We start from the raw sequence: 11,391 nt of genomic DNA on the forward strand, positions 1-11,391 counted from the left end.
ACAATTATGCAATCAAGTCAACGAGTATCCTCACAAAATTTTAACACCCTGCTTCCTTCTTCAAAACAGCTATAGTATAGAAGCCACACTTCGTAAATTGCTACTGTAAACTATTTGAGGTTTATATTGGTAACACAACCACAGCCTCTCTCTAGCAAAGATGCTCACCTCCATTACAGAATATGTTAGGGGCTTTCTGGATTTTCTTCTGGGCTCATCTGGGATACACTGCCTTTGATTGTTCCCCTGCCAACAAAACTTCCACTTCCACCTCCACCTCCACCTCAGTCAAGTAACTTCAAACACACCATACTCCTTACTTTGCAAGCAAGTTAATATCCAATCACAATCACAATCACAAACAGTTGTACTTGTTTTTCTTTTTTCCAATATGTAAAGGATGCAAAGGGAAGTGACACTAACTAAAGAGAAAATACAAACACCTCAATGAATCAACCAAAATATAATTTTGGTGCTCTCTTGTTGACTTATTATGCACTAAGGTCCTGCAAATCTCACTGTCTCCTTACAGGTGTATTACTTTGCCAATCATACATCAGGATGAGGAAGATCAAGATTATACAATCTTAAAGTGGTGTTGCATCTCACATAGAAAAGCATCAAAACCATTGGATGTGTAAAACCTCATTCTCAGTTTTTTATTTGTTCTTAGCAAGTACACTAGCCTAAAAATGACTCACCAGCATGGCTCCAACTTCATTCCTTGCAAGCTTGAAGCACTATGACAGCTTGTCCTCTGAGCTTCCCACTGTGTGGAGTAAAAGGCCAGGCATACAAAAGTAGATCATAAGCCAAAGTTCTAAGTTTACACAATTTGACAATTCAAGCTGGGTTTATGTCCAATCTGCAAAATATAAAAACTTGCACTCAAGCATTTGATGTCATATATAAGAACAGGAAGAACAAAAATAGCCAAAATACAACTGTCTCCAAGAATAAACCTTGTGCTAGTTCTTGGTTTATGGGGTTTAGAGTCAGCAAAGTATCAGAAGGAAAGGTTCTAGGGGTCTAGTTGATTGGTTGGTTAAAATACTTGTAGTTTGTAAAGGTGAACCAAGACGAGACAAAAAATTACAGAAAAAAGAAATATTATTGCTAGCTAAAAACATTTACAAAAATTTGCTTCATATACTTCGATTTTTTTATGCCATATTTATGTCTTGTAATACCAACAATAAGTCTAGATTTTTTTTATACAAGTTAGATTTAGTTTGACATGATGCCTCCAAAGAGCGTTTGGCGCATGGGACTGAACAAGACTGAATATGAAAGTAACCCTACTTGTATTGGTGTTTGGAACACACATTAAGAAAAAAATTTGTTCCGTCCCATACCCAAATTTCTATCCCACCTCCCCTTAAACAACCTTGACACATATTATCAATCACATTTGCTCACCAAACACACCTTTAGAGTGTGTTTGTTTGTTTTGATGAACAAATGGACAGAACAAAATTACATAGGTGAAGGTTGTCCTATATGGAAGTTGGGACAAAAATCTCAGTGTGGAACATGACAAGTTACATTTTGTTTTGACTCATATGAATACCAGACACCAAAACAGCTAGAATTGTCTTGTCTAATTGTTTAGTCTCATCTACCAAATGCTACATTAATGCACTACATTCAACTAAAAACAAATTCGTTTAACATGCTTTTAACCATCCTCAATGCACTAATCTAAATTATAAACAAGTTTTGTTCAAAAGAAATTCTTCATCCGGGTGAAGTCTACTTTGCCTCAAGGAAGAGAAAAGAAATAATACTTATAGTAGCTTTATTTGAAATTGACATATAAATAATTCTAAAGTGCAGCTTGGAAATATACAAAGGCGTTAATGATGAGGCATAACCAGAACCAGCACATGCAAAGCAAAGTCTTGAATGCATTTCATGCTAGAAATAAAATATACATATATATATTTTTGTTTCTTCTCATGGTTCACTAACTAAAAACTACAAGATGCATGACAAATTTTGATTTCCTACTTGCAAGAGTTTAATGGTAGGCTAAGATACAAAAGAATAGAAATTAAAAGGTTTGAAATTTAATAGAGGATGGATGCAAAGAGCTACCCACATCATAGCAGTAGGTTTCTAGGGATTACTCCAAGAAGAAGATCCTAAGATCACAAGATGTTCATAGGAGTCACACCCAAGATTGCATCACACAACGTTTAAGCATAATTGCTAAATAATTTATTCATGAACTCTGATCCTGAAATGAAGCATTACAAGCATCAATATTTATGGACTCAGCAGTCTCCTAAAGCTTTATGTAGTTGAACTTCTAATTTAACAAAATTTAGAATCTTAAACAAGAAAATACAACAACCTTCATATTTAGAGTAGGAAAACCCTAAACAAGAAAGTTAATGTTTGAAAGACTAGCAAATATATATCGAGACCTATAAACTTCCAGAAAATATGAAAATTATAGAAATACCCCTGTGAAATTGATGTTAGAGAATCAAACCTAACTGGGTAATTCAAACAAAAGCACATAAAAGTTTATCTTTTTGTTGACAACAAGCTGCAACTTCAACCATCTAATCAACTATAATCCTCTGAAATTTCCTTATCACATTTAGACAACAAACATAAACTCAAAACCAGAGCTAAAACATTATGCTCCGTACCTTATAACAGAAATTTAAGCTGAGGTGGTCCAAAACTGCAACACATTGTAATGAACAGCATAAACATAGGCTCCGATGCTTAATCAACTAAAAAGAATGCCTTGATGATTTCTTCACTTGGTTTAAATAAGAATCTACCAACTTTATGAGATGAATTACGACAACCAGTTCAAATTAGAAGATAAGATTTGAAGTAATTCAAGTTTTTTTTTCCTCTAAACACTACATTACTGACGTTAATTTTAATCAACCATCCAAATGCTTAAAGAGTAGAGACACGTCAACATTTTTATTTTTATTTTTGTAAATTGAACAGGCCAGTAAAATGACATCCAAAGATGAGAATGCAAAATGAGCAAGTAAAAGATTCAAATCAACAATATAATTGAATGTACTAGATCCAAGTTACATTATAAAAGAGCAAGTCTCTTGAAGTAGCTAACATCTCCAACTGAACATGCTCAACAATGCAAGTAAAAATCATACATCCAAATCATCCCAAAACAACTACACAAGTAAAGAAGTTCATGTAAACTACCTCTCAAACCCGGGTACAAGAAGAATCAAAATCATCTGGAGCAACTCGAGCAATCCAATTACTAAGTGTCCGCTTAGTATCCGAATGATTAACATAAGCCAACTCATACATGCTACACAGATTAACAACAAGCGTCTCATTCAATGCTACGGTGGGCACTCTTTCCAGAGAATTCTCCAAAACCTTAATCGAATCCGACAAATCCCTCAAATACATCAAACAGATCGCCTTATTATTAATCGCCACAACATCCATTCCATCCCTCTCAATACACTCATCATATTCCCTCACCGCCGACAAATAATCCTTCCCCACCAAATACACCAATGCCTTATTCCTACTAACCAAATTCCTTAACCCAGACTCATTCTCTTCACTCTCACTAGACATTTTCTCTACCTTACCAAATGACACATTTGCCCCATCCAAATCCCCAATTTGCATCTGCACATACCCTAATTTCGACAACAAAGCAGGATCTAAATTCCCGCGAGAGATTAAAGCATTAATCAAATCCAAACAAACACTTAACTCCTTATTACTCAAATGCTGATTAATTATATGATTAACAACAAAAACCTCTCTCTTCCTCCAAACTTTGACTGACTCATCGTTTCCGTTGCGATTCAGTTTTTCACGTACAAAATCAAGTAACAAATAAAACCGATCTAAACCTTCTTGACGATTGCCTAATTTAATAGGGAGCAGCGCATGCAGCCACCGGAGAGAGAAAGGGACCATCGAACCGGACCGGTTAGGGTAAATTTTAGGGTAAGTTTCGTAGCGGTAATGGTGACTGTTAAAATCGTCGAGGGAATCGAGTTCTGTCTGGGCTTCTTGGAAACGGCGTAGTTTAGTGAAAGAGAGAACGATGTAAGCGAGGTAAGTGAGGTGATCGTGTGGGGTATTTAAGAGAGAGAGAGATCGAGCTCGATTGACTTTGTCGAGTATTGATAGCCAGGAGCCGCGGTTGGCTAGGTCTTGGAGAGAGGTCAGTTCGTGGGCTAGGTCGTTGAGGGAGGTGAATTGGTTGGTTAATGGATCGGTGGAGGGTGGGACTGGTGTGGGTTCGGGTTGTGGTGAGTCGGAGTCCATTGCTGCTGCCTGGTGATGGATGGATGATATGGGAAATGGGTGTTGTTAAGCTACCGGAGATTTGTTGTGGGAGTCTTGGGGGTGGTGTCTTTTTTTTTTTTTGACAGGACAGGAAAGGAAGTCAGGCCTAGAGATCTTTCACACCAAATGGATTCGGGCTAGAAAAATAGATATCAAAAGCCCATTGATATCAATAGTTTCAATTCTCCGTGTTTAGGGGTCCGTGTGGTATGGTTGCAGATATTTTTTTAAAAAAAAAAAAAACAATTATTTACGTCACTTATTGTTATTCATATATCTTTATTCTCTTTTTTTTTTAATTTTGTTTTAGGAAGTTCAGAAACAAGAAAATGATAAGAGAAGGTTGTTAAAATCGTAATTTAACTCGTAATATATATTTATCATGCAGAATTATTTTATAAACTCGAAAATTAATAAAATTAAATTAAAATCAAGTAAAATTAATAAAATCAAGTAAAATTAATCACGATTTTACTACCCATTTTACGATTTCAACGCCTATACAGAGAATGGTAAAAACACTTTCTGCTCTGTGTCCTTTTCTAATTTCTGTCAGATAGTCAAACGGCTATATCTCCCAAATGTGTGTCTGCTGTGTACCATGAGGCAAGAGACACTAGTCTGCTTTGGAAAACCTCGAGGCTAGTTGAACCGTAACGTCATTCACCATCATTAGTAAACGTGACTAATTGCTATCTGTCATTGTTACTCATTTTCGCAATCAATGTTTATGAATAACAGTACTCATCTAGTTGAAAAATAAAAAATGCACAAGTGTAAGAAACCATTTTTTTAATGGTAATTTGTACGCCCATAAGCTTTTTTATTTTTTAAAGTATATTTTCTAAAATATTTTTAGATTGTTTTGATATTAAAAAAATTTTAAAAAAATAAAAAAAATATTTGTATATATCTTTAAATAAAAAACATTTTAAAAAACAATATACATCACATTATCAATCTGAATATAAAATATCTACATATCCAGAAAAAAAAAATCATGTTAATATCATGTTGTTTTAGTTAAACATCTTTGACAAGCAAAGATTTAATTATATAAATATTTAATATACTAACTAAAATGATCTTTCTTTTTAAAAGAAAAAGGATAAAAAACTTTTAATTTTAAGATACAAAACTAGACAAATTTGTCTAGTTTTGTCATGATTTTAGACAAATAAAATAACTTTCACTGTTACGTTTGATCAATGTTGTGCTTATTAGCTTGTATTTTTAGGATATAAGAATTAAGATTTTTAATCAAAAAAATTAAAAATCTAGAGAGGTTTTCCTCTTGCATGATCTCACTTGAGTGAGCATATACAACTTAGACTCGTAAAATATAAAATAGATCTAGAACAATAATTCAAAGAAGATAAGAGGATAACTTAGAACAACAGATTCGGTAGACACATGTATATTAATTGTGATCTCTGATTTAGTTTTGCGAGTTCTTTATGTATGAATTTTTATTTGAACCATGTATTTTAAGGTGCGTGAACTATGTATGTAAAAAAAATTCATTTCGATTTTACGATTTTACAATCCGTTTTACGATCCGAGTTTATTTTATATTTTTCATGTCATGTCAAAAATGTATTTTTGACAACCTTGATGACAACCATACCAAACCAGTTACAAGTTATTTAATTAAAAAGTTTATTTTCTCGTTTTGTTTTGTTTTGTATGATATATTATTTATTTTTATTTTTTATGATAAAATTCCAAAAATCCAAGACGATTATGAATATAATTTCCGGATTAGAATTTTCGAATTGGATAATTAATTAATTAATTGGTCATAACAATCTCATCCATTCTCCTTGACTAAAGTGGTTGATAGCTTATACTTAGTATTTGGTTGGCCCAGGTGGTTTGTGGCTAGCAGCTACAAAATGTTTCTTTTAATGGATGTGAGGACTCTTAAATGTTTAAGTATATTTTCTCAAAGAGAAAGTACAATAATATTCTAGAGAAAAATGCTCTCAAATATATATGCAATGGAGAATGAAGATTATGAACCATTATTTTAAAGGATTCATAGTGTATTATAATCCATAAGTCTTGTCAATTTATGGAGAGGAGGAGCTGGAGTGTAACTCTACTTTTATAATATTTTTAGTTGTATTGTGAGTTATATTTCACTCATTTTATCCAGTAAAAAGATATAGACATTGTAGGGTATGAGAGATTTTAATACACCTAATAATGTTGGTGGAGTATAGACTTGTTTAATTAAGTCTATTTGTTGAGAAATAAATTCTCTAAGATTTTATATAAAAATCTATAGAATTGATGACACTAGATTCAAATATTATGTTTGTATCCATAGGTGTAGCGAATTTGGTCATACTCAGGGTGCGATGATAAAAATCATCGGGAAATTCTCGGGTTTGACACCCTCGGATAACAAGCGTCAGGCCAAGCTATAGGGCCTAGTAACATTTGTCAGACCCAAATGGTGTCTGGATCTAGCATGCGCCAGACCCAGGTTGCGCTTAAGCTTGGCATGCTAACAGGCTCGGGTGTTGGTATGGCAGCATTTGTAAGACCTGCACTTTAGGTCTAACACACATTGCCAGACCAATATGTTGTTTGGGTCTGGCAGGCACCAGACTCAGCGTTATTTGAATCTAGTGTTGGCCATACCCAATAATCACGGGGGGCTGGACAGCACTACGCCTAACAATTTTTGGGTTTGGTGTTAGCCACATCTAGGAACTTTTAGGTCTGGATTTGACCAGACCCAATAGCATATGAATTTGTCCAGTGCTAGACCCAACATGCCTTCTCGAGGATGCGTTTAATAATGGTGCATGTCAGCCCAACACGTTTGGGAATGCAAAAAAATTATATCCATATATTTTTTTAATCCAATATTTTTTGGAAAATATATATTGATAAAATCTCGGTATATATTGTAATTTATCCATATTATGATTGGTGTTATTTTTTATTATTATTATTGTTAGGGCTACAAAAGAGAAAAATGCTCATGAAATCTCGAAACTCAACTTGGTAAGGGTTCGTAGCCTCGTAGGTAAATTCTTTTGTAAAATGGGGAACCGTATGAAAGTAAAAAATAATTTATGTAACATTTCCACACTTGTATCGTAATTATTCCTTTGTTTTCGAGTATCTCAATTATATTGAGTTTTAGTTTATAAATCCGATAAACTTTTGGAGTTTTTTTTCCTCAACGAAAAAGGAGATTCAAATTTAAGTTTTCTTAAAAAAAGAAATATTAAAGTTAGTTGATGAGCTACAATTTATCTACGAATTTCGTTAATCTTGGATAAAGAGTGCATGCAAATCCTTAATGAGCGTAATTTGTCCAGTAACTTCAAGCAACCGAAGCTTCTCCTGATCGGATGAGCTGCTTTGTCGCCATCCCTCCTGATTACATGGAGACAACGGAAATAACCTAAAATTAATCCGTTGACAGGACACGAATGCCTTGAACAGCATTCGAAAATCGGAGCTCTCACTGCAACGCTGGTGCTGAAATTGGTAAGTTCAGGTGTGGAATCATTTTAACTTTGAAAACATTTCTATTGCAACACAACGAGAGCACTCGCAAGATTTGTCATCGCAACATAGCAACTCTGTTTCACCAAGTTGAAATTGTAATGGACCTATCTAGCTCTTCTAAAATGTTGTCCACAGGATTCCTCTCTGTGGATTTTTCTTCTACCTGGACCGTCCAATCCGTGTTTTTAAAAGGTTTAAAAAATATTTTTATTAAAAATTAATTATTTTATGTTTTTAGATATTTTAATGTATTAATCTTAAAAATAATTTTTTAAAAAATAAAAAAAAATATCATTTTGATTTATTTATAAACGAAAAATATTTTGAATCATAACTCCAATCACAATTCTAAACAGACGCTTAGAAAATTGCATGTACAAGGAGCTAAGCTACACAAACAAGTACTCATCCCAAAAACCATTTATTTTTTTCTATAGTAAATGTGAATCGCCTCGGCCTTTAGTTATAGAGAAGATAAGATTAAGATGAACGTGTGATTATTTATTATTCAAACGTTTAAAAGCTCGAGTTTCCTAGCGTATTGAATTCCAATGCATCATTATTAATCAAATTCTATCATACAATGTGGATCGCATACACATAGAGGCAATGTTTATCTATCATTCTATGTATGCATACTTAGGAAAGCATATGCCATTTCCAATGAGTTATATGGTTTTGATATTTGGACTAGTCTTGAGTACAAGACATTTGGAGCTAATAAATATTATTAATAATATATTTTAATGATTGTATGGTCGATGGCTACTTCATTTGAGTAAAGTTTATTTGGATATCTAGAAAATACCCCTTATTGTAGAGGTGATTATTTTCGGTTCGGTTCGGTTTTTATAAAAAAAATAACCAAAACGAAATTTTTTTTTAAAAAAAAACTGAAACCGGTTCGAACCAACCGGTTTCGATTCGGTTTGGTTTTTTAGGACAAAAACCAGTTCAAACCGGTTTGACTCGGTTTTTCTGGTTTGGCTCGGTTTTTTCTGTTTGGCTCGGTTTTTCCTGTTTTGGCTCGGTTTTTTTCCGATTTGGCTCTGTTTTTTTCCGTTTGGGTTCGGTTCGGTTTTTTCAGTTGTTTGTTTATAAAACCAAACCGAACCGGCCGGTTTTTTTAAAATTTTAATCTGTTTTTTTACGATTCGATTTTTTTGGTTTTTTCAGTTTAATCAGTTTTTCAGTTTTTTTACTCACCCCTACCCAATTGTGTGGTTGGATCTTAATAAATAAATAAATAAGAAGGATCAAGTCTTGCTATGGTCATGTGACATAAAAACAGAGTATATTGTCATCCATAATTCATATAAACTTATTGTTCTTTCCATTATTGTAACTTAATTTCTTTATTAATTAACCAATAATGCAATGTAAGCAATTGTTCTGATTTTGACGGTGCATATCAGAAATAATTTGAGATTTAACAGTTTATTCCATATAAATCTCGAAATGACTAGACAAAAGGGTGTTATGAAATCATTGAAACTTGTAGGATTTAGTCAAATTTCTTTTCCTATAAGGACTAAATTGTTATCATCTCAAGAGTTTAGGGACCGGAGAGCCGTGTTGCAAATTCAAACAGCCGCCAGTCCGGCTTCGCCGTGTAACTTTCGGCGAACCCGTATGTACTCTCTTGCGTTGTAATTATCATAGTGAATGAGACAAAGATCAAGAGAAGTTATTTTGAGAGTAAAATCAAGAGAAGTTGCAAAGATATTTCCTCCATGCATAAGAATCAACGTTTACGTTAACATCAGTATTTTGGTCATGCTTCCAGCATCTTTGAATATTGACTTCAAATTAAGTTACTGACAAGAATAAGACAGCAACTGCAGAGATATTTCCTCAGTGTTTGACTGGTGGTGGTACTTCACCCTTTAGCCCCTATTTATTATTTCGTTTTAAATGGAGATCCGATAAAATTTGAAAAGAAAATTAAAAATTAACTTTTATATATTTTTAAACCGCTTTAACATGTTATTATTAAAATAACTTTTAAAAAATAAAAATATATATTTTAATATATTTACAAGTAAAAAATACTTAAAAAAATAATCATTACTCCACTTTAAAAAAACACCTCTTAACTACTCAATTTCCAGATATTTTATGGATGAAAAAAAGTAGCAACGAAAGCACCTGCAATGTATATATGAAACACCACAAGCACAGTTATAAATCTAATCTCTCTGCTGCCTTTTGCCTGCTATGAAAGACTGCTGCTTTTTTATATCCATTTGCCTCGAAACCAGACAAACCGAAGGTTTCTCTTCCATTACCTCCCCCCCTGTCCTCTCTCAACATCCTCCTTGCATGTCATTGACATGCATGTTTATGGACAACAAAAATCAAACAGAAGAAAAATCAAGCAGAAGAAACCAAATTCAAGAAAGAAAGAATCAATAATTCAACAAAATAAAAACATTTCTGAACCAATGATGATAAATTAAGGAGTCACCATCGGAAATGCGCGTAAGACAAGAGCAAAAGGCCTGTGAATACATATAGATCTTCTCTTATAGAGAGAAAAGATAGGCAGATTTCTATAGTGATGTATTTTATATAAAGAGTATTATCCTTTCATAAATAACAATACTTGTGTAAGGTATTAGACAAGCTTGCTCCACCTATTTTAATGTCTTTTAATGGAACAAAAAATTCTCCTCTAAAATAGTCTTGTACAAAATAAATATGTATTTTTATATTGTCTAAAGACACGTCAAACAACTTTAAAAAAAAATTATAATTTCCGGTTTATCCATATTCATCATACCGGAGCGGACACCCCATAATACATGCATATGAACAACACGTACGAGAGCCTGAGATCGATGGAAATAATTGACAATTCAAATTCACTACTTTTATAACACGTCAAGAACTATAGCAAGCAATCATCTGTCGAAGTTGACCGCGTCTTGGAAATCATTTAGCCCCGTTTGTTTGCTGGAAAATAATTTCTTTTTGAAAAATAAATTTCAGGAAAGTGAATTCTGAGAAAGTATTTTTCAATGTTTGGTAGTGTAATGTAATGGAAAATAAGTTGGAAAATACTTTCCAGTGTTTGGTTATGTCATGGAAAATAAGCTGGAAAATAACTTATTAATGTTTTATTTTTCTCAAGTTTATTAAAATAATGAGGAACAAATCTTACAAATTAAAAAGTTGAATGAGAATGAAATTGAAAAAAAATATAATTTCATAAATTATCTCAAATAAAATAAATAATAATCAAAATAATAGAGATCAAATCTAAAAAATTAAAAAAATGAAAGGTGAATAAATTAAAATAATAATAATTAATATTTCATAAATTATTTCAAATAAAATAAGTAACAATAAAAAAAATGAGGACCGAATTTGATAGATAAAAAATTTCAATAAAAAAATGATAAGAAAAAAGCAAATAGCAATTATAAAAATAAGAACCAAAATTAATATAAAAATTAAATTTTAAGAGATGGAATTGAAAAATAAATATTCAAAACAAATTATATATAACAATTAAAAGTTTGAGGATCAAATTTGATATAATCA

General features: G+C 32.6%; 1 protein-coding gene across 5 annotated transcripts; it reads right to left on the bottom strand.

The window, feature by feature from the left end:
- Positions 1-448: 448 nt before the first annotated feature.
- Positions 449-4,402, bottom strand: LOC7496507 (uncharacterized). 5 transcript variants are annotated; one of them, XR_002981637.2, is made up of 3 exons: positions 3,199-4,402; positions 2,102-2,239; positions 449-865 (listed from the first exon to the last, which is right to left on the bottom strand). XR_002981637.2 is itself a non-coding variant. In XM_024600368.2 (3 exons), exon 1 carries the CDS (start codon positions 4,291-4,293, stop codon positions 3,202-3,204), a length of 1,092 nt encoding a protein of 363 aa, XP_024456136.2. In that variant the 5' UTR covers positions 4,294-4,402; the 3' UTR covers positions 449-769; positions 2,661-2,695; positions 3,199-3,201. The 5 variants fall into 5 exon arrangements, 4 of the variants coding, with proteins under 4 accessions (XP_024456136.2, XP_002307110.3, XP_024456135.2 ...); XM_024600368.2 differs by lacking the exon at positions 2,102-2,239 and adding an exon at positions 2,661-2,695 and having other exon boundaries at positions 449-769; XM_002307074.4 differs by lacking the exon at positions 2,102-2,239 and adding an exon at positions 2,661-2,695.
- Between the last annotated feature and the right edge of the window lie 6,989 nt (positions 4,403-11,391).

Source organism: Populus trichocarpa, chromosome 5, assembly GCF_000002775.5.
Source record: "Populus trichocarpa isolate Nisqually-1 chromosome 5, P.trichocarpa_v4.1, whole genome shotgun sequence".
In the NCBI taxonomy this organism is placed as follows: Eukaryota; Viridiplantae; Streptophyta; class Magnoliopsida; order Malpighiales; family Salicaceae; genus Populus; species Populus trichocarpa.